The sequence below is a fragment of the Emiliania huxleyi genome (assembly GCF_000372725.1).
Source record: "Emiliania huxleyi CCMP1516 chromosome Unknown EMIHUscaffold_120, whole genome shotgun sequence".
Classification (NCBI taxonomy): Eukaryota; Haptophyta; order Isochrysidales; family Noelaerhabdaceae; genus Emiliania; species Emiliania huxleyi.
Window position 1 is genome coordinate 112,581 of NW_005201391.1, and position 21,448 is coordinate 134,028.

The 21,448-nt window shown below is 66.0% G+C and overlaps 6 protein-coding genes across 6 annotated transcripts; 3 read left to right on the forward strand and 3 right to left on the reverse strand.

Annotated features, from left to right (window-relative positions):
* Positions 1 to 41: 41 nt before the first annotated feature.
* Positions 42 to 506, forward strand: EMIHUDRAFT_224879 (hypothetical protein; the record flags this gene model as incomplete). The annotated part of the gene is made up of 1 exon (XM_005790277.1): positions 42 to 506. The coding sequence occupies one exon, from the start codon at positions 42 to 44 to the stop codon at positions 504 to 506; it is 465 nt and encodes a 154-aa protein (XP_005790334.1).
* A 1,084-nt stretch (positions 507 to 1,590) lies between these two features.
* On the forward strand, positions 1,591 to 2,475 carry EMIHUDRAFT_224881 (hypothetical protein; the record flags this gene model as incomplete). The annotated part of the gene is made up of 2 exons (XM_005790278.1): positions 1,591 to 1,689; positions 2,158 to 2,475. 2 exons carry the CDS (start codon positions 1,591 to 1,593, stop codon positions 2,473 to 2,475), a joined length of 417 nt encoding a protein of 138 aa, XP_005790335.1.
* Positions 2,476 to 2,619: 144 nt separating this feature from the next.
* EMIHUDRAFT_57877 (hypothetical protein) lies at positions 2,620 to 2,904 on the reverse strand (the record flags this gene model as incomplete). The annotated part of the gene is made up of 1 exon (XM_005790279.1): positions 2,620 to 2,904. A coding segment is annotated over one exon (285 nt), but the record flags the coding sequence as incomplete, so codon positions are not given.
* Positions 2,905 to 5,928: 3,024 nt separating this feature from the next.
* EMIHUDRAFT_466913 (hypothetical protein) lies at positions 5,929 to 9,860 on the reverse strand (the record flags this gene model as incomplete). Its single annotated transcript, XM_005790280.1, has 3 exons — positions 5,929 to 6,705; positions 7,631 to 8,017; positions 9,120 to 9,860. The coding sequence occupies 3 exons, from the start codon at positions 9,858 to 9,860 to the stop codon at positions 5,929 to 5,931; spliced, it is 1,905 nt and encodes a 634-aa protein (XP_005790337.1).
* Positions 9,861 to 10,786: 926 nt separating this feature from the next.
* EMIHUDRAFT_109508 (hypothetical protein) lies at positions 10,787 to 11,713 on the forward strand (the record flags this gene model as incomplete). Its single annotated transcript, XM_005790281.1, has 1 exon — positions 10,787 to 11,713. The coding sequence occupies one exon, from the start codon at positions 10,787 to 10,789 to the stop codon at positions 11,711 to 11,713; it is 927 nt and encodes a 308-aa protein (XP_005790338.1).
* A 3,672-nt stretch (positions 11,714 to 15,385) lies between these two features.
* EMIHUDRAFT_466914 (hypothetical protein) lies at positions 15,386 to 21,012 on the reverse strand (the record flags this gene model as incomplete). The annotated part of the gene is made up of 10 exons (XM_005790282.1): positions 15,386 to 16,005; positions 16,068 to 16,413; positions 16,476 to 16,670; positions 18,701 to 18,769; positions 18,858 to 18,987; positions 19,154 to 19,295; positions 20,070 to 20,207; positions 20,288 to 20,399; positions 20,471 to 20,659; positions 20,872 to 21,012. 10 exons carry the CDS (start codon positions 21,010 to 21,012, stop codon positions 15,386 to 15,388), a joined length of 2,082 nt encoding a protein of 693 aa, XP_005790339.1.
* Positions 21,013 to 21,448: the final 436 nt, after the last annotated feature.

The following is a 21,448-nucleotide window of genomic DNA, read 5'->3' on the forward strand; positions in this document are numbered from 1 at the left end:
TCCGGCCCTGAGCTTGACTCGGAGGTCGCACGCAGGTGGCGATGCTGGAGGCGGAGGCGAGTGCGCGAGTGCCGCTCGGGGTGCAGGCTGCGCACGACCCGTGCTTGCTCCGACGCCGACGTCGGGCGATCGAGCTGCTCGGCGAGGTAGCGGCTGGTGCCGGGGGCGCGCAGGCCGACGGCGGGGCTGGCACGGAGGAGGTCGCGGCGTTGCGGAGGAGCTCGCTCGCTCGGATCGAGAGCGCGAGGCGGCTCAGTCCGGCTCTGCTGCAGCTGCTCATGGAGTGCGGCGCGTGCGAGCAGGCGCTGTCTTTCGTCGAGAATGATGTGCTCGACGTGCAGACGCTGCGGCTGCTGGAGTTGCGCGCGCTGCTCGACGTGGGGGTCAGGCTCGGGCAGGCGGCACGGCTGCTTGCCGCCGCGGCCACAGCGCCGCACCCGCACCCAGCAGATGCCCCACACCGAGCCGCCTCCCCCTATCGCGCAGCGGGGAAGGAGGAGGTGTAGTGGCTGCGCTGGTGGTGGTCTTGTGAAGGCGTTCAATGCCGGGGCTATTTGCGCTTAGTTAATGAAAGTGCCCGAGATCACGTCGAAAGTGCCTTAGAAGAGGTTTCAATATCTCCCGGTCCCAGCTCCGCTCAGTATCGTCGGGAGACGGGAGCTAGAACTTGGCCCAAATCACCGCGGGGACGCACGACTCAATTACGGTAGCCCGGTGGGATGGGGCCGCCGGGCGCCGGGCTCGAAACCTGCGTCCAGCGCTGCCTCAGCGTGTGCGCGCGTGCAGCGCCGCCGACAGCATCCGTCGGGACGAGCCCTCGCACCGAGCTCAGCCATGACCCTGCGGTTAGCATCAAAGCGGTGTCTTTCCTCGTTAAGCTCAAGGCTCTGCCCATGTTGAACCTGCAGGTCCGAGGCCAATCTCGGGCAAAATCGGGCAATCCCGAATGATTGATTTCGGGTGATGCCCCTCGACCCCTTGCACCACAGGCTTTCATGGGGGAGCCTGGCCAGCGCTTCAAGATGTGGAGAGAGCTGGAGCGCTCGCGCGTGCAGGAGCCACTACTTGCGCATTGCTCCCGATACACGGGCTTCTAGCACACTTACAGCGCACCCCTGCGCACCGCCCGCAGGATAAGGCGCTCCGGCACGGTGGCCTTTTGCACCTCCGCAGAGGCTTCGAGTTGCCCCGTCAATTGACTCTGGAGGAGGACTCGCTGAGCTACGTCCACGTATCCGATGGTGGTGGGGTGGAAAAGGAGGGGGTGGTACCCAGCGTGATCCACTTTGACGACGTCCACCGCGTCGCAGCGATGCCTCCGGAGCCCATCATGCACATCGACGGTCGCACTGGCGAGCGGCGTGTGATTGGCAAAAAGCCGTCGAAGCGATGGAAGATCATGATGAAGGACGCGTCGGAGCCGGCATACGAGTTTGTGGCTTCCACGACGGAGGCGCGCGACGCATGGGTCTACTGCGTGCGAACCAATTTAAACGCGCACAACCGGCGCGCGCTGTCCACTGCCCTCGCACGCTAGACGGGTCTGTCGTCTCACCGCGCGGGTTGTCTAGGCGGCACGGGCTGGACATGATGCTAACCTCCCCCGCTCTCCGTGAGCTTGAGAGCAAGTTCGTGCTATCCGACCTCGCTGACGATGCGACGCTCATCCCCCTCCATACGCTCGACAAAGTGAACGAGGAATCTGAGTATGACGAGGCCGAGGGAGCATGAAGCAGCCAGGCGCGGGAGGCGAGCCGCTCGCCCGACGCGACACGCGCGCTCCGGCTCGGCGTGCTGCCCTGTGGAAGCCGTGTGCGCGTACCCGCTTTTCATGGACGCTTTGATTGATACTCTAGTTTGTTTGTTGTTTGTGCCTGTCGTGGCCGTACTCATGAGGGTCCCCTATCGTTAACACCGTGTCGCTGCGCACACGTCTGTCTGCATGTACTCGCTGGTGTCATTGGCTGATGTGGAGCTGCGCTCTGTTTGTCCCAACCGGTTCGTTTTGGCCTTTCTTTGCCCTCCGACGTTTCCGTTGCCAGTGAGTTGGAGCACTTGGAGCACTTGGAGTGCAGTCATTAACCTCACGCCCAGGACCGGGGAGCTGAGAAGCGCACCCAGTGTGTGGAGAAGTTTACCTTCCCTTGCCTTACCTAGGTCGCGCCGACGACGCCGCTGCTGCACGTCTACTCGGAGCAGCTCACCGCCTCGCGCGCCTCGTGCGAGGATGCGATGCGCCGCCTCTTCGCCTTCCTGGGCGTGCCGCCTCTGCCAGCGGTGTGCGACCGTGCGGGCGCTCCCGCGCCGGAGAGGCGGAGTGGCGAGTGCCGCGGCGGGGACGGGCTCTGCAGCGTTGAGAAGCTGCGAGCCCCGCGCCGCGCATGGCTATACCATCGACGAGTTGCTGACGAGCTGACACTCGGTTTGAGTGAGGCTGAGGCCTCCATAGAGCCGCGTACGCGATCGTCCGGCTGACGGCGCTTTAGATCTAGATGTCTGTCTCTGTGTCTGACCGATCGGACCTATCTTTGGATTTGTGCGCGTTGCGGCCGACACCCCACATCCACAGACTCGGCACTGCACGCACAGAATCTCAACACCGCGCCGGTACTGCTACAGCAGCCGCCTCAGGCTAGCCTCCATCGCCTGCCTCGGCACGTTGCCGATCAGCGTCTGCAGCAGCTTCCGCTCGGCCGAGATGAAGCCGAAGTGCGGCACGCCGTCGACGCTGAAGAGGGAGACGAGCTGCTCGTTCTTCGGGTCGGCGCCGTCGACGAGCACGAAGTTGACGCGCCCCGCGTACTCCTTCTCCAGCCGGTACATCATCGGCGCCATCTCGCGGCACTCGGCACACCACGGCGCGTAAAACTCGACCAGCGTGCCGCGGCCAGAGGCGAGGGCCTGCGCCGGGGCAGAGCGCCAAGGGGCAGAGCACGCCGAGATGCCGCCGAGGTTCGGCCGAGAGGTAGAGCCGGTACGTCGCCGAGAGAGAGGCTGCCGAGAGGTGGTCGAGAGGCAGCCGAGAGGTGGCCGAGAGGCAGCCGAGAGAGAGGCAGCCGAGAGGTGGCCGAGAGGTGGCCGAGAGGTGGCCGAGAGGCAGCCGCGGCCGGCAGCGCGCGCCTGCGGCAGCGGCGGCGACTCCGCCTCGAGCTTGCGAAGCAGCGTGACCGGGTCGAGCGGGTCGAAACGCTGGTACGCGTAGAGCGAGGCCGCGGCCAGAGCCGACCCAGCCGCGAGCGCTACATTCCGCCGCGGCACGGGCGTGCGCGCCGTGGCCTGCAGCGCCGCGGCGTCGGCCGGGAGCGATCCAGAGTCGAGCAGCTGCTGCAGCGCGCCGCTGCGAAGGAGAGGCATCGCCCCCATCCACGGCTCGGGACCGTCGTTGCACCCTCCCACGAACCGCTCGCCCACAAAGACGTACGGCACCGTCCGCTGGCCCGTCCTCTGCCGCAGCGCCTCCCGGCCGCTCGCATCGAGCATGTGCACCTCCGGCTCCAGCCCGGCGGAGGCGAGCTCGCGGCGCAACTCGAGGCAATACGGGCACGCCTCCGCCGCGAATACCAGCAGCGGCGCACCGCCAATGAGCTCGTCCGGCGTCGCAGCCTCCCCGCCGCCGCCGCCGGCGCTCATACCAACGACAGGGCTGCAGCGCGGCCGAGCAGGCGCAAGCGGCGGCTGCCAGGCGGCGAGGGATAGGCTGGCGAGAAGCATATCTGGGCGAAGAGAGCGCGCGACAGCACCGAGAGCGCGAGGCGATCGCCAAAAACAAGAAAACCCACGCGATAGTACACCAGAAGAAAAACCGGTACGCTCGCCTGTGGGAATGGCGGCGTGCTGCTCCCGAGGGCCGCGGGGTCCAGAGCAGAAGCTGACCTTTGTGAAGGACGCACGTTCACTGCGACGGGCACTCGCATATCGGTCGGTTGCGACTTCTCCGCTGAGGAGAGCCTGCGCTCTCGCGCCGCCGATACTGGCACCTGCCTGAGCATGCCGACACCCGTCACTGGCAAAGCACGAGCAAAACGCAGCCGAAAGCCACAGAGAGATGGCACGCCGTACCGCTCCGCCGCCGCCTCCGCCGCCGCCTCCTCCACCGCCGCCGTCACTACCACCAACATCGCCGTCACAGCTGCGCTAGAGGAGGCGGAACCCCCCGACTCGAGCGTGGCGGCCTCGGACACACTCCTTGGAGAGGGCGGCGCGGCGGCTGGCGGCAAGCCAGGGCGGGAAAGCCGCAAGCTCAAGCAGCCGAACGGCAAGGTGGCACCCGCCAGGCAAGGGGGCGGCGGCGGCACCAACTGCCGCGCCCTTTTCTGGCGGCGTGGAGAGCGGAACGGACGAGGACGCCGTCCCCGAGGAGATCGTGGAGGCGGCTTGGCAAGACGACGAGGCGGTGCTGACATGGCTCGACGGCGGCGGGTGGACGCGACATTCACTCATGAGGGTCTGAGCGGCTTTACGCTGCTGATGGTCGCCGCCCTCTGCGGCTACGAGCGGCTGGCCGTGGCGTTGCTGCAGCGTGGCGCTTCGGTCGACCTTCAGAACAGCAAGGGTGGCACCGCGCTGATGCTTGCCGCCCTCAACGGCCACAAGCGGGTGGTCAAGCTGCTGCTGCATCACGGGGCGGAGGTCAACCTGCAGAACAGCGTCGGCAGCACCGCGCTGATGTGGGCCGCCCAGGAAGGCCACGAGCGGGTGGTCGAGCTGCTGCTGCAGCATGGCGCGGACATCAACCAGCAACACAATGCCGGCGTCACCGCGCTGATGCGCGCCGCCCTCCAGAACTAGCCCGCGGCCGTACTCTGCCTGCTGCGGGCGGGCGCCGACACGGAACTGCGCACGGCGGCTGGACTCACGGCGCTGTGGATCGCCAAGAAGGAGGGCAACGACGAGTGCGTGCGCGCCCTCGAGGAGCATGCGGCGGCCAAGGCGGCGGCCGAGAAGGCGGCGAAAGAGGCGGCGTGGGCTGCGGGGGCGGCGGAGAGGGCGGCGGAGCGGGCGGCGGCGGAGGCGGAGGCGGCGCGGCATGCCGAGGAGCTGCTGGCGGAGGTCGAGGCGGAGAAGCGCGGCAAGGGCAAGAAGGGCAAGAAGAAGAAGAAGGGCGGCGGGGGCGGCGGCGCTGGGCCGTCGCAGGATCCCGAGGCGGCGCCAGAGGCAGCTGCAGCCAAGCCCGCGAAGCTGGACAGGGAGGGGTTGATCAGGCTTCTCGAGACGCTCCACGAGGAGCGGATTCGGTACGGCATCACGGCGGAGACGTCGGTCGCGGGGCTGGCGGAGGCGTTGGGAGAGGAGGCCGAGGCGGCTGGCGAAGCGAGCGAGGAGGAGACGGCAGAGGCGGGTGAGGAGGCAGCAATGGTGGCAGCGGAGGCGCGCCGGGAGGCTGAAGCCGAGGCGGACGCTCTGGCAGCGGCAGAGGAGGAGGCGGCCGCCGCGGCAGCGGCTGCTGCGGCGGCTGCGGCGGCGGTGGCTGCGGCTGCGGCGGCAGAGGTGGCGGAGGCAGCAGAGGCGGCACTGGCTGCCGCCAAGGCGAGGCGTGCGTCAGCGGCCGCCGCGAGGGCCAAGGGGGATGCCGACTAGCCGCGCGCAAGGACAACATCCAAGTACAGTACTGCTACTGGCGCCGGCGTACGGATCGTGGTTGAAGTATGAAGAGGCATGTGCTGGGTGAAGAAGGTGGGTGCAGGGAGGAGGGGGGGGGGGTGAGCTCGCTGTCCCGTGGGTCTTGTCTGTTCATGGGGGCTCCGCGATCGTCACCGCTGAAAAGGGGAAGAGTGAGAGGACGCTTTTGTGGGAGAGGGAGGGGTGGAGCTCGCTGCACAGTCCCTAGCTTGATTGTACGAAACGTACACCGGACACCGGGCGGAACCGGAAGGCCGGAACGGCAAAACACGCTTTGGCAATCCCTTTGGAAACGTGCGGCACTACGATCTACGTCTCCTTTTCGCAGCAGTAGTACGTCACCCCCACATTGTCCGCCCAACTCATGCCGACTGGCCGCTCCTCGACGGCCGCCAGCGAGCAGGCGGCCGCGTCGTCGGGCCACGCCTCCTCGAGCGGCAGCCTGCGCAGCGTCGCCACGCAGCGCAGCGTCGGCAGCGCGGCGAGCGCCGCCACCATCGCCACGTTGAGCTCGTCCGGGAAGCACAAGTTCGCCATGTAGACGTGCGTCGCGCCCTGCAGCACCCCCGGCGCCGTGCCGTCGGCGTGGAGCAGCTCGACGCGCGCCGCCTCGTCGGCGGTCAGGAAGCCGTCGCGCGCCGCCGCCGCCAGGGCCCGCTCCGCGAGGGCGGCGCGCGCCTCGACGTACTCGACGCCTCGCCCGCGCGACTGCGTGAGCAGCGCGGCCGCGAAGAGCAGCTTGCCTGCGGGGAGAGCTCCGAGAAGGCTCGCGGACGGTTCCCCTCTGCCGCGCCGCCGCGCGAGGAGCAGCTTGCCGACGCCGCTTCCGACGTCGACGAGCAGGGAGGCTGCGCCGAGGGGGAAGGGGTCCGGCCATCCGGTCAACAGCTGCACCATCCCCTCGGCGGAGAGCTCTCCGTACGTCGCCTCCTTGCCGCGGGACGCCGCCCCCTCCTCCTCCTCTCCGCTCGCAGAGAAGCCGGAGGTGCGCGACGCGTCGAGCGACGCGAGCAGCGCCTCGAGCCGCGCGGCGCCGCGCCCGCTCACCGCCGCGTCTCGACAGAGCGCCGGCGTGGGAAGGAAGGCCTGAGGTTTGGGGAAGGCTCGGAGGGGTTCCGAGAAGATTCCGAGAAGGCATGGGCTATCCACCGGCATCTCCACGTCCAAAGGCAGGAGCCCCACGGCAAAGCAAGTGCAAAACCCGGTGCGCGCGCGCGCGCGCGCGCGCGCGCGCGTGTGTGTGTGTGTGTGTGTGTGTGTGTGTGTGCGTGTTTGCGTGTGTACGTGTGCGCGTGTGTGCCTGTGTGCGTGTGTGCCTGTGTGCGTGCGTGCGTGCGTGCGTGCGTGCGTGCGTGCGTGTGTGCGTGTGTGCGTGTGTGCGTGTGTGCGTGCGAGCGTGTGTGCGTGTGTGCGTGTGTGCGTGTGTGCGTGCGTGCGTGCGTGCGTGTGTGCGTGTGTGCGTGCGTGCGTGCGTGCGTGTGTGCGTGTGTGCGTGCGTGCGTGTGTGCGTGTGTGCGTGTGTGCGTGCGTGCGTGTGTGCGTGTGTGCGTGTGTGCGTGTGTGCGTGTGTGCGTGTGTGCGTGCGTGCGTGTGTGCGTGTGTGCGTGTGTGCGTGCGTGCGTGCGTGCGTGCGTGTGTGCGTGTGTGCGTGTGCTGGTCTCAACGCCTCGAGCTGGCAGCGCAGCGGATCCGACTGCTCAAACAGCCGGCGCGAGGCGCTCGTGGAGAGCGGCGCGGTGTCGAGGAAGGCTGACGAGGCGCGTCCGCGCGGGGCAGCGCCCGCCGTCGTCCGCGCGCCGTGCATCACGCCCGCGAGATGGAGGCCGCCGCCTCCAGCTCCGCCGACACCACCGCCACCGCCACCACCGCTACCGCCGCCTGCTCCTCCTCCGGGCGGTGGTGATGGCGGGGCGAGGAGCGGGTCCTCGCAGTAGTGATGGACGCGCAGCAGCCAGGGACCAGAGGAGGCGCAGCTTCCGCGTCCCTCCTCCAGGTAGTGCGCCGTCAGCACCGGCCGCACACGCCCGCCCGGGCAGCGGGCCCACCTCGGCCCTGAGCCCAGCCGCAGGTCGAGGCCGGTGCTCCAACGGACCAGTGCTCCAGCGGCGGCGCCGCGCGCCTCCAGCGGACCCTCGCACGCGACGGGATCGTCCAGCGCCTGGATCGCCTCGCCTCGTCCGGCGCACACCGTCCAATTGTGCACCGACTCGGTGCAGCCCGCGCCGCGAACAGCGTCCTGGAGCGTCTGCAGCCATAGGCCGCCGGCCGGCAGCCCTGGCGCTGGTGTCGTGTGTCTGACCGCGTGGATGGCATCGGCGATGTGGTCGTGATAGAGGTGGGGTGCAAACGGGCTCGCTGACAACGGGCTGGCGGGCGCCGGCATACAGTTGTGCAAAACCTAAAAAGAATTAACAAAACAACTCTCTCTCACAGCACACAGGCTCAGGTTGCAGCGAGAATCGGCGAGAGACTGCGAAAAGAGATAGGAAGAGGCAGACTCCCTAGGGTGGGCGACGGCTAGCGCATCACACTCCTCTCCTTAAAATCCCTGTGTGGTGGCGGCGTGCCGTCCTCCCATCCCTCCCTTGGGTTGTCTGTTTTCTTTCTTTCTTTTTAGCACACAGGCTCGACACAGGTGCGAACTGGCGCGTGCTAGTACTATCACCGGCACACCTAAAAAGAAAAGAAAAAATCCCTCGGAGGGGAGGTCGGGCCCCGCGAAAGAAGCCGCGAGAACAAGGGACCGGCAGACGGCGGCGTCGCAGGACGAGGCAGAAGAGAACGACGCGACAGAGGAGGAAATGACAAGGGAGAGAACGACGAGAGTGGGACGACCGCGAGGTGGCATGAAGGTTGCAGCGAGAAGCGGCGAGAGACTGCGAAGAGAGATAGGAAGAGGCAGACTCCCTAGGGTGGGCGACGGCTAGCGCATCACACACCTCTCCTTAAAATCCCTGTGTGGTGGCGGCGTGCCGTCCTCCCATCCCTCCATTGGGTTGTCCGTTTTCTTTCTTTTCTTTCTTTCGGGCCCCGCGCCCGTCGCACAACTATCGGGATGCGACCAGAAGGAAGGACCGAGAGGTGGGGGAAGACGCCCCGGAGTGAAAGTTGGGAGACCACGAAGAGGGGTCCGGAGTGGTGAGGCGCCGGGTGTGGGTGGGCGTTGAGTCCGTGTCGAGTGTTTACTAGCTCCGAGTAGAGGGGGCGTTCTGCTGCTAGGGGAAACCTGGAGCGCGGAGCTAACCCTCGGAGATAAACGGCCAGCTTCCCAACTAGGGCAGGGAACCCCCAGCGACGCTAGTGTGGAGCCTACTTAGTACGCGATCCCGCAGCCGGCAGGGCAGGGGGGTGTGGATCCTGGCCGCTCTAAAAGGGGGGATATATGTGTCTAGAGAGAGGAGAAGCCGGGGGGGAGATTGGGCTTTGGGGTGTGCCTGTTTTTCGCGCTAAGCAATTTTTTTAGAGGTGTGTTTGCACGCGCGCATCATGGCTCATCCCACCGACCAACCCTCCGCCGACCCGCCGGGTTGCGGCTCCTCGTGCAGCGCTCGCCGAATGAGCTCCGCCCGCGCTGCCTCAAGGAAGCGAGCCCGCTGCGCCGCCAGCTTCCTCGCGGCACGGCCCTCCGCCTTCTGCACCGGCGTCAGCTTGACGGGCAGGCGCGCCCCCGGCGCAGGCGGCCGCTCTCTCGGAGCCAAGCTCCTCGGCAGCATGGGCCGGCGCGGCGCCGCTGGCCCCGTGGTCGAGCCTCGGTCCGAGCGGCCCTCCCGCTTGGCCTCCCGCCCGCCCTCCCGCCCGCCCTCCTCCCCCCTGCACTGACGCTCGCCCTCCCGCCTGCGCTGCCGTGACTCGTCGCCGCTGTCCGACGCGCCGCGCCGGCGCCGGCTGCCACTGCCGCGGTCGAGGTCCACGGCGGCCGGCGCACCGCCCGCCGCCTTGTACCGCCACTCACCGTCCCGACTCCGGGCGGCATAGGCGTGCGAGGCGGACGGGTGCTTCATGAGGAGCATGGTCAGCGGCACGTCGAGCGCAACAGCGTCGCGGTCGAACTCCTTCTCGCAGATCGGGCAGCGGACTCGCCGCGGCGGCCCGGCGGCGCAGCTGTCGAGCGCCATGTAGCAGAATGCCGCCGCGTGGCTGCAGCCGGGGCCGCGGCAAGGCTGCTGCATGCGGCGAACAAGCACGCAGCACCGGAGCGGGATCTTCTCCCGCACGCGGACCTCCACGACGTCGTCGGTCATGCGAGAGCCGCAGACCAAAAAAGAGAAAATGAGGCGCCACACCGTCAGGATGGGATAATTCTCCCTTCCAGGCCGCGCGCCGGTCCTGTGTGGTAAAAAAGAAAAGAAAACAGACACGCCAAACGAGGGATGGGACGAGGACAGGGTCCCCACCTGCACGAGCAGGATTTTGGAAGAACGATCAGGGGGACAGGTGGGGCTCTCCTGCTCCTGACAAGGGACACGACAGGCTCGCAGCGCGGTGCGCGGTGGACTCCCACATCCACTGGCGGTCTCATCTCAGTCTAGCGACCTGCCTCCAGCTTGTCGCTGGCAGTCTCTCCTACCACAGGCACACTGACACAGGGGTGGCAGGGGCGGCGGCACGAGTCTCCCACATACTATGCGGGCCTCACTAGAGGTGCGGCCTGTGCGTGTCCTCGCCCTTGAGGGGGGAGGGGAAGGGGCTGTGTGTCTGTGCATGTGTGTGTGTGTGTGTGTGTGTGTGTGTGTGTGTGTGTGTGTGTGTGTGTGTGTGTGTGTGTGTGTGTGTGTGCGTGTGCGTGTGCGTGTGCGAGCCGCCCTGAACGCCACGAGCGCGCCGCGAGCGCCGTAGCGCCGGCGAGCGCCGTCGGCAGCGCGCGACCGCCACCCAAAAGCGGAGGTACATCAGGAGCCGCAGCCGGCCTGCTCTATGTGGTAAATAAATAAATAAATAAATACAACGGACACGCCAAACGAGGGGTGGGAGAAGGACAGGGTCCCCACCTGCACGAGCAGGATCTTGTAAGGACGATCTATGTGGTGGCGGCGTGCCGTCCCGCAAGCACTTGGAGCACTTGGAGTGCAGTCAGTAACCTCACATCCAGGGCCGGTGAGCTGAGAAGCGCATCCAGCGGGCCAGGAATTTAGCGTACTTTGTTTCTGCTGTTTTAGGCCGCGCGCTCATGTCGCTCAACTTCCTCGGGAAGAAGAGCTTCCACCCGAGCGCGCCGCAGAACGTGGCGAAGCTCTGGAAGGCGGAGGAGAAGAAGCGGCTCGAGGCGGAGAAGAAGAATGAGCTCGCGCGGGAGCATGCGATGGAGGAGTCGCGCCGCCACGCCCGCTCGCTCATGGCGGCGCGGCGCGGCGAGGTGAACAAGGAGCCGCCCGCGTCGATGGACTTCATGTACCAGAAGCCTCCCGGGCTGGCAGAGGCGTCGCAGCGCAAAAAGGTGGAAAGGCCTGCCGACAAGGAGGCCGAGCGCTTCCCGCTCCTCAAGGACGCGCCGCGCGCGGGCGTGCATGAGCTCGTCAACGAGGTCCAGCACCAGCCGTTTGGCGTCAAGCTCAACAACGTGCAGTGCCGCGCGTGCGGCCAGTGGGGCCACTCGGTCGGCGACCGCGAGTGCCCGAAGCGCAACGAGCTGACGGCGGGCGAGGTGGACGCGAGGGCGCGGCTCGACCCGGTGGGGCGGCTGCACGGCTCGGAGGCCTCGGGCGCCGAGCTGCGCTGGGAGATCAAGGGCGACCGCGGCGCGGGCGGGCTCGGCGCGGGCGTGAGCGCCCAGGACGCGAACCAGCAGTACGTGCTGGGCGACATGGAGGAGGCAGCGGCCTTGCAGGCGGGGAGCGGTGAGCCGGGGCTGAGCGAGCTCGACCCGGAGCTCCTCGCGACGCTGAGCGAGAAGCAGCAGCGGCAGCTCCTCAAGATGTACCGCAAGGAGCTCGCGGGGCGAGAGGGCGGCGGCGAGGGCGGCGGCGAGGGCGGCGGGCGCAAGGAGAAGCGGAAGCGAGAGAAGAAGGAGAAGAAGCAGCGCAAGCGGGAGAAGAAGGAGCGGCGGCGGCGGCGCGACGGCGAGAGCGGTAGCGATAGCGGGTCAGACTCGGATTGAGGGTCTAGAGCATATTATTTGGAGTATCGACCTGAGCGTGAAAGCACATGTGTGTAAAAGAGTGAGCGCACCAGAAAAAGTAGAATAACGTTTTAGGAACGGATTGGCTTGCACACCACAAGCCAGGGAAGGGGCACCCGGAACGCACAGTCAAATCGTTCGCCTTTCAGGAGGCGGAGAGTATCAGCCGAAGGGCGAAGGTGCGTTGGGCCGCGCGCAACGGCCACGCAGTGCTGTCGTTGCAGCACGACGGTATAGTCGTAGCGGTCAAGAGAGGGAGTGACGCCGGCGACGTGGCGGAACAGATGGCGAGGGCGAGTGAGGAGGCGCTCGGATACCGGCAGCCGTGCGAGCTGAAAGAGCAAGAGCCTCCGAGCGGAGTAGCGAGACCGCAACTGGCGACACGCGAGGAGGTGGGAGGGGTAGTGCCGGGGCTGGGAGAGATGGAGGGCTCGCCCCCGAGGCACGGCGCGTGGGTAAGAGACGCCGAACTCCAGGAGGATCCGCTTACGCGCTTCCTACTGCGGTGGGACGAATTTGAGGTCGGGACACGGGCGCTGTCCGACAGAAACGGGACGCAGGTCATGATGGGCAAGGATAAAGAGCCGCTCGGCTCGGAGAAGGGCCGTGAGCTCAACGCGGAGGTGGCCAGGATATGCCTCGCGCTACACAGAGCGCGGCCATTCACGCACCTCGCTGCGACGGATGGAGGGAGAGACATGCCAAACAAGTGGGTGGGGGATAGGTTCGTGCCGCGACCAGTTGTGTCGTATGGGGTGTACGAAGGACCGGCCCGATTCGGGAGACCCGTCGAGGGGTTCTTTGTGGGTGTGGTCGGCGACTAGCCGGGGTCGTCCTCCCGATGGGGGACTAGCACTAGCCGTCTTCCACATGGTCCCTCGGGTCCCTGCTGCTCCTAATCTCTTCGTACATCCTCCTGCTGATCTCCGCAACATCCTGCTCCCTCCCTCGTCTCGCCCTGCGCGTCTGCTCCGCCTCACCGTCTTCTGCCCTGCGTCGTCTGGCGACGGGTCCTCCATAGTCGGTCGAGGTCGCCGCCCTCCTCGTGCCTCTTCCCAACGTTCCCTCGGCGGCCGATGCCGTCTGCTCCGGCTCCCCAGTCCCCGGCTCTGCCCTGCTCTCGTCTGCGCTAGTCTCTGCCTCGTCCTCACCGGCGTCTCTCCTCTTCCTTCTCCCCTTCTTGTATGCTTTGCACATCGCGTCGATTCCTTTTCGCGTGAGCACCAGCCTGAAGCCCGCCCAGCATCTGAACCGCTCCCTAAGTCGAAGGAGCATCATCAGTCTCACCCACTTCGCTCGCTGCCCACCGTCTCCGCTCCCTCCCGCTTGAGCCGCCGTCGCGGCCCTCGTTCGTCCCACTGGCTGTTGGCCCGTCCCTGCGTTGCCTGTGTTATCCCTCCTCTGCGACTCCCTCAAGGCCGGCCGAGCCTCTTTCCACCCAGTGAAGAGCTTCCTCAGCCACTCAATGTGTTCCTCTCTCTTCATTATGCGCGCCGTAGCCTCATCATTGAGCTGGATCCACCTCTGCACCGCGCCCGTCGCCGCCTCGGCCACGACTTGCAAGTTCCTCGTGACCCCGGCGCCAAGGTCCCTCCGGCTCTTCTCCGAGAGATCATCTACCAGCGCCGGCAACACCCCCCCGACGGCTGGGGCTAGTGCATCGTACCCGTCCTCCTCCAGCACCCTATAGCGTGAGCCCTTCAGCGCAGCGACATGCGCTATCCTCAGCGTCTTCAGCGTATCCTTGGAGTCGGGTGCCGCCTGGGCTACTTTGCTGATCGCCGTCCCCGTCTGCGCTCGCGCTACCGGAACATAAATAAATAAATAAATAAAAACGGACACCTCTCTACTGTGAGATGGGTAAAAAGGAACAGGCCCCCGCCCTTGCGATCTTTGTGCAGGGTTCTTTGTGGGTGTGGTCGGCGACTAGCCGGGGTCGTCCTCCCGATGGGGGACTAGCACTAGCCGTCTTCCACATGGTCCCTCGGGTCCCTGCTGCTCCTAATCTCTTCGTACATCCTCCTGCTGATCTCCGCAAAGTCCTGCTCCCTCCCTCGTCTCGCCCTGCGCGTCTGCTCCGCCTCACCGTCTTCTGCCCTGCGTCGTCTGGCGACGGGTCCTCCATAGTCGGTTAAGGTCGCCGCCCTCCTCGTGCCTCTTCCTAACGTTCCCTCGGCGGCCGATGCCGTCTGCTCCGGCTCCCCAGTCCCCGGCTCTGCCCTGCTCTCGTCTGCGCTAGTTTCTGCTTCGTCATCACTGGCGTCTCTCCTCTTCCTTCTCCCCTTCTTGTATGCTTTGCACATCGCGTCGATTCCTTTTCGCGTGAGCACCATCCAGCCTGAAGCCCGCCCAGCAGCTGAACCGCTCCCTAAGTCGAAGGAGCATCATCAGTCTCACCCACTTCGCTCGCTGCCCACCGTCTCCGCTCCCTCCCGCTTGAGCCGCCGTCGCGGCCCTCGTTCGTCCCACTGGCTGTTGGCCCGTCCCTGCGTTGCCTGCGTTATCCCTCCTCCTCTGCGACTCCCTCAAGGCCGGCCGAGCCTCTTTCCACCCAGTGAAGAGCTTCCTCAGCCACTCAATGTGTTCCTCTCTCTTCATTATGCGCGCCGTAGCCTCGTCATTGAGCTGGATCCACCTCTGCACCGCGCCCGTCGCCGCCTCGGCCACGACTTGCAAGTTCCTCGTGACCCCGGCGCCAAGGTCCCTCCGGCTCTTCTCCGAGAGATCATCTACCAGCGCCGGCAACACCCCCCCGACGGCTGGGGCTAGTGCATCGTACCCGTCCTCCTCCAGCACCCTATAGCGTGAGCCCTTCAGCGCAGCGACATGCGCTATCCTCAGCGTCTTCAGCGTATCCTTGGAGTCGGGTGCCGCCTGGGCTACTTTGCTGATCGCCGTCCCCGTCTGCGCTCGCGCTACCGGAACATGGTTGTGGACCATGGGCTAAATTACTGCGCTCATATTTTTTGTTCACTCTTTTCGCACGGGCGGGGACCTGCTCCTTTTTACCCATCTCACAGTAGAGAGGTGTCCGTTTTATTTATTTATTTATTTTCACTCTTTTCGACTTTTGTCTTTTTCTCGCCCCCCGATCCCCGACCCCGTCCCGCGTCCGTTCGTTGTGCACGTTGGACAAATTATTTTGCGGAGGACCGCGTGACCGGAGAGTACTCGAATCGCTTGACGCTTGTGTGTGGACACGAGTAGAGTTTCGTGCGCGTGGGGACGTGGCCCTGCGCGTCAGATAATCTGCAGGACCCAGGAGAGAACTGTCTCTCTCTCTCAAAACAAGTGTGCAGCCTGCAGAGGTGCCACGCGCCAGGCCGTTGGACCGCAACCTCGGGCTGCAGTGTCTCTCCCTGTCGGGACGTCTCTCCTGGTCCCCAGTCAATCCAGTGTCCAGAACGACACCAGACGAGCTTCCGCCCCTGCTCCCCCCACCGCGCGAGACCTCCGTACTCCGACGGGCGCGGCGGCGGCGCCCCCGCACTCAGACTCACCCCGCGAGCTCCACCACGCACGCCACAGGGCTCCGCCACGCCCTGGGCGCGCGGTGCGGCCGCGGGAGTGCCCGCTGGTGCTGGTGGCAGCCCCAGCCCCACCGCACCGGCCGCTGGCCCGGAGTCACCTTTCCCACCAGCGGCGTCAAGCTCACATCACCACAGGGGGCGTCATGCTCCAGCCCTGCAGTGCGGCGATCTTCTCCACGACTGGCCGCGTGATCTCGACCCCGCGGTCCGAGTTGGTCAGGACGACCGCGCCGTACCCGCCCTCGAGGGTACCCACTTGCAGCGCCTTGTAGCCCGGGTTGTCGCCCCAGTGCCAGAAGCGCTCCACGCCACAATTCCCGCCCTCGAGGAGGTAGCCGAGCCCCTGCTTGGCGTGGAAGTGTGGAATCTTGTCGACGCACGGGTCGGTGCCCGTCTCCTGAGGCGTAAACATCTCCTTGGCGAGGTCGGGGCTGAGCACCGGCGGCGCGCTCGGGTCGCCCGCGAGGAGCTTCTGCATCACGATCATGCCCTTGGCGAGGTCCTCGGCCGTCGTCCACAGCCCCGCCACCGACTGGGAGGGGTACTCCTTGAACGAGCCCCGCGGATCCCACGGATGGCCCATGGCCGTGTTGACGAGGTCGGCCTCGGGGTACGGCGCGACGTACGTGCTGCGGTTCATTCCGAGCGGTCCGAGCACCTTCTTGGCCATGAAGGCGGCAAAGTCCTCCTTGGCGAGCGGATCGAGGTCCTCCAGCAGCTCCTTCACAACCATGAGCGAACCTACGCCCCAGAGACACGAGGTCATGCCGGGATGCAGCCGAGGGTTGGCCCTCATGATCAACGCGCGTCGCCCCCGCTGTAGCACCACTGCTTGCCCATCTCCAGGATGGGCCGCACCGCCTCCGAGGTGATGACTGTGCCATCGGGGGCCGTGCCGCCCTCCAGTACCGACGTGGTCGACGGTGGGATGGGGCTACCGCGGAGATAGCCAGGGTAGAAGCCCGCGCTCAGCCCAGCCGAGTGGGTGAGCAGTCGGCGCACTGGGATCGCGCCGCCCTTGGTGTAGGGACCGTCCGGGATCTGCCAAGACTTGAGCCCCTCGTTCGCCGGCTCGTCGAGGCTGAGCGCTCCCTGCTGCACGAACTGGAGCAGCGCGATGTCCGTCGGAGGCTTGCTGAGAGAGCACGCCTATTCAGGCCCACAGCGTGAGGAACGATTCACGGTTAGCGGCTCGATCATGCGGGAAACACCTGGAAGCGCGTCAGCTTGTCCACCTTCTTCTCCTCCCCCTTGACGAGCACGCCCAGCTGCGCCGTCTCAACCACCTCGTAGTTGTGAATCACCGAGAGGCTCAGCCCCGGCACCTCATGCTCCGCCATCATCGTCTCAACCTCGCTGAGGAACTCTGCCGGCAGGGGAACCGCCGCCCCGCCCTTGTAGGCGGCCTGTGGGGAGGGGAGGCGGCTTGGGGGCAAAGAGGTTGCGAGGGTGAAGACCCGACTACAGTAGGTGCCTTTTCGCAGCCGGCCGGTGGCGTCCATTGAGCGGTTGACGCCTTCTGATACGCCTCGGTCTCATAGAAGTCGGAGAGCGCAATTGGCGCGGCATTTGTGGATCCCTCTGCGCGGTCGTTGCACGGCACACATTGTTTGGAATTCTGATCCGGGTACAGCTCAAACACCGGGTCCATCGGGGCCTGCGGAAGGGTGGCGGAGGTGCCTTACATGCACATGCAGGTGTTGCCAAGGGCGGCGATTTGGCGGGCGCGGTGAGCGTGAGTGTGGGGGTGCACTCTCCTCTCTCGATTCCAGCAACGCAAACAGGCCAGAAAACTTCTCCTTGGTACCAGGGATGACCTCCGTCGCCGTCTCGGGGCACGCTTCACCACCACAGAAGAATTTTGTCCACCATGCGTCCCAGTCGACGTGATTTGCGCCTGGGTGGTGGGCCAGCGGCACCAACCCAATCAAGAGGCCGCAGCCGACGAGCGCTCCGACGAGCCTGCGTGAGTTCGTGGACCGATGCGGCGCCGTTCTCTCGTCAATCATCGTGTTGCTCGCCGCGCCGCCCGCAGGCCCCGGTCCCTCGGTCTTGGTGCCGTGGGACGCACGGCAGCGAATGCAGGGCCGCAAATGTTACAGCGACGATGCCGACGAAATGAATCCAATAATTGTCGACATCCCCGTGAAAACTACCCCCTTAGTGCCTTTTTTAGCAAGCAAAGAGACACCCCCCGGTCGGTGTGGATGGAGGTCGGTCGGTGTGCGTCTTCCCGGCATCCGTCATATGCATATCAGTCAACAGTCATCCCGGTGGACTTAGCGCGGCATCGCGATCGGACCGCACCACGTTCACAACAAAAACAACATCGAGAAAGGGACGAGGGACCGAAAGCGCGCCGCGGGAGCCACCCCTCCCGGCCCAGCCGGAGGGGTTTGTCGTTTGAATCATCCTTCATCGTCTTAGGGTAGCTTAAAAGGGTGGGCCCTGGGGCGCCTGCGGCTTAAACGGCTTAAAACCTGCCATGGCAGGTTTTAAGAGCTGCTGGGCCGCCGATTCATTAAACGGTCTTAAACGCTTAAACGGTGCGGGAGAGCTCCCGAGGTCGATGGTCCGGGAGGCTCCCGGTAGACGCCGGAGGCCGGGAAGCTGGCTACAGTCAGCTAGCACGCGCCCCCTATGCGAGTATGGCTTACAGATGTGTCTTCAGAGGCGGTTTTGTGCCTAATAACGGCAGTATTGGAGAAAACGGCGCGGAACCCAGCGACGCATGGCCGGTGAGGCCGATTTTCTTAAACGGTCTTAAATGAGGGACCCCCCGTGCCTGCAATCTCTTAAATGGCAATTTCAGCCCCCAAATCTCCTCATTTCTTAAAAGGTCTTAAAAAAATCCGGCCCTCAGAACCCTAGCCCCTAGGGGCACCCTTAAGTTCATCGTACATCGAGCGAGTTGAAGAACACTTTGAAGAACTTGAAGTTCAACTTCAAGTTGAACTAGGGCAACTTGTGCTGTGTGCTCTGTGACTGTGTTGTTGTGTGTTGTGTTGTGTGCGATAAATTCTCGCTCCAGCTTCAGATGCCGCGTTCTACCCCCAAACAAAAGTGCGCACACAATACCCGTGCCAAAACAGCAAACACTGGCAGGCAGTTGGGGTGTAGAGCGCACTGACTCCACTCTGTACGGATTCAGACTGTACTCTGTAGCGGCAGCGGGGCGGATGTGTAGCGGACCCAGCTTCCCATTTTGGCCCATTATGCAGGCCAGAGGGTAAAAAGCCGACTCTTTCAGTAGATCAGTATCGGCGAGCGGGCGGACCCGCGGCTTTTTTAAATCGCCAGGGTCTAACACTCTTGTCTATTATTCCGCCTCGGCTCCTCCTGCGCCCGGCCCTCCGGCAGCCGTCTGTAGGATCCAGGCCAGGGCGATTGCGTTCGGGACGTAGTGCCACGCCGAATGCCAAGCGAGGAAAGGCACCATCCGGCCCCACACCTCGCACAGCCGCGAGGGGATGAAGGTGAGGAAGGAGAGCACCATCGCCGGAGCCTGCCGCAAACGAGGGAGGAGGGGGGGGGGGGGGAGTGGAGCCCGCAGTGCGCCCTCAATGGGATCCGCCTCGCCCCTTCTCCCTCACCAACGCCGGGTGCGCGGTGCTCTCTGCAGACGCCGCCCACACGCGGGCGGTGGCGGCGGCGTTGGCGGTGAGCGTCCACGCCAGCAGCCGGTCGAGCGTCTGCCACAGACGTCGGCTGAACGGGACGGGCCTGCTCGCAGCTCCAGGTGTTGGGGTGAGGGTGGAGGGTGGGAGGGTGAGGGTGAGGGTGAGGGTGTGGGTGTGGGTGGAGGGTGGAGGGGGGAGGGGGAGGGTGGAGGGTGGAGGGTGGGTTCGCAGCTGCGCCGCCAATGGCGAGAGGGGGCGGCAGGGTTCGCCTGCCGAGCGTGGCGACGGCATCGTTCATGAAGGAGAGGCCTCCCTGCAGCAGCAGCGCCGCCGCGAACCAGCCGCCGCCGCACAGGACGGTGGAGCGGAAGGCGGTGGGCAGGCGGGGCAGGCAAGCGGCGTAGACCGCGCCTGGAGGAGGCGTGCGGGGGCGTGGGAGAGACGATGCGCGGGCTACGAACAAGGTTGAGGTCCTCTCGGGTGCTCAGTCCCCAGGCTGGCGGGCGGGGGGGACGTGGACTCCGCCGTCCAGCACCACAACCGATAGCATGTGTCAAAGCCCCCATCGACGCTGCCAATGTGGACAGGCTAGAGCGCCGCGCCCGTGGCCGAGTAGGCAAAGCACGAGGCGCGGTAGGCGAAGACGAGGCGGGGGCGAGACGCCTCGAGCTTGCGCAGCTGCGCCTGCGGGAAAGCTCCGAGAAGCATCCCGGAAGGCTCGAGGAAATGCGCGACCCCTCGAGCGCGCGCAGCGTCGCCGTGCGGTGCTCGAGCGACGGGGCGGCGGAGGCGGCGGCGGAGGCGGCGGCGGAGGCGGCGGCGGCGATGCGCCTGCAGACATCTCGGATGTGTCTCGGCTGCATCTCGGCTGCATCTCAGCTGCATCTCGGCTGCATCTCGGCTGCATCTCGGCACCTGCAGATGATCACGCCCCAGCCGAGCTGCATCGCGGTGAGGACGGCGTTGGAGGCGAGGTAGAAGAGGGTGGCGCCTAGCAGGCTGCGAGAGCTGTCATGGGGGGAGGGAGGAGCGAAGGTCGGAGGGGGAGAGGCTGGCGCCCATAGAGGGGGCGGAGCGAGGAGGGAGGAGGGTGGAGGGAGGAGGGTGGAGGGAGGAGGGTGGAGGGAGGAGGGAGGGAGCGAGGAGGGAGGGAGGGAGGAGGGAAGGTCGGAGGGGAGCAGGCACCGCGCGAGGCGCAGGCGACGTCGCCGCGGAGGGCGAGGAGCGAGTCGCTCCAGAAGCGGACCGTCACCGCCGGCCAGAGCAGCAGGCGGAGAGTGACGAAGCTCGCCGCGAAGACGGCCCTCGCGGCAGAGTAGCCGCCTGGGCACGCCGCGCGGGCAGGGGGGAGGAGCCTAGCGCAGAGTGAGCGAGAAGGGGTGGAGGGTGCGCATGGCCCTGACCGCAAGCCTCTAAGCCAAGGTCGCACTTGCAGAGCTCGATCCACCCGAGCGGGAGGTTGGAGAGCTCGGCGGCGCCGGCGAAGAAGAGGATGTAGTGGTGCGTGTATGGCACCTGCTCCGACCAGGCCGGCGTGTGTGTAGACGCGGCGTGCGGAGAAGAGGGTGCGGGTGCGGGTGCGGCACCGGGTGGGTGGCGAGGTGGGCGAGGGCGCCGGTGAGGAGGTGGTGCGCGATGAGGGCGGGCTGCCGCAGCTCGGGCAGGGAGAGGTAGAGGAGGAGGTCCGAGGCGAGGTGCGCCACGAGCGGAGCGAGCACATGCTTGCGCACGTACGGCAGGTCGGAGTAGAGGCGGTCCGCGGCCGTCGCAGGCACCTAGGGTCGGCGAAGGGTAGAGGCTGAAGCAAAGTGTGTCCACGGCGGTGGTGCGAGGGCTTCTGGCGTGGGACGCTCGCCTCGGCGCCGAACCAGGCGCAGCCTGCCACAGCGAGGTAGAGGTTCCCGGCCACAGTGCACACCTAGAGGACGCGGAGTCGCGATCGCGCGACGGACGGACGCCAATCCGCGGCGCTCGGCGGCCTCTGCACCTGATAGCCTACCAGCAGCGATGCCCGCGTGCCGTGAGCACCTCGTGCCGAGCGCCAGCGCGGGCGCGACTCCACAACGCAGACGGTGGCGGCGAATAGGAGGAGGAGCCAAAGCATGAGTGGCGCCGCCGCGGAAAGCATGAGTGTTGATCGCGGTGTCGCCTCGCCCAGCATGGTGTGTCGGTGTCGGTTGCCAGGAGTAGTACTGTGCTGCATGAATGCTTGCCCAGGTGTGAACAACACCCCCCGCCTGTTGATGGGTCCAGGTGATAGCCCTGGGTGGACAATGCATACGCCTAGTTGAGCCTCAGATCGCCCGACCGCGTCCCGGTGCTCTGTGGTCGGATTTGTGACGCCGCCGCCCTCCGGAGGACGAGGATGGCCGTGACGGACCGGGACGAGCTCTGGGAGGTGGAGTGTCAGTGAGTATATTGTAGAGACCATATGCACAATATCTCTCAGTCTAGCTAAGCCTGGGATACCCATCACTGAGCCGACGATGCTATGGGTAGCCCCAGGGTGGCGCCCACCCCCATACCCTCAGGCACTTGCCTGCGCCCTGGCCGCGCATGCCGCG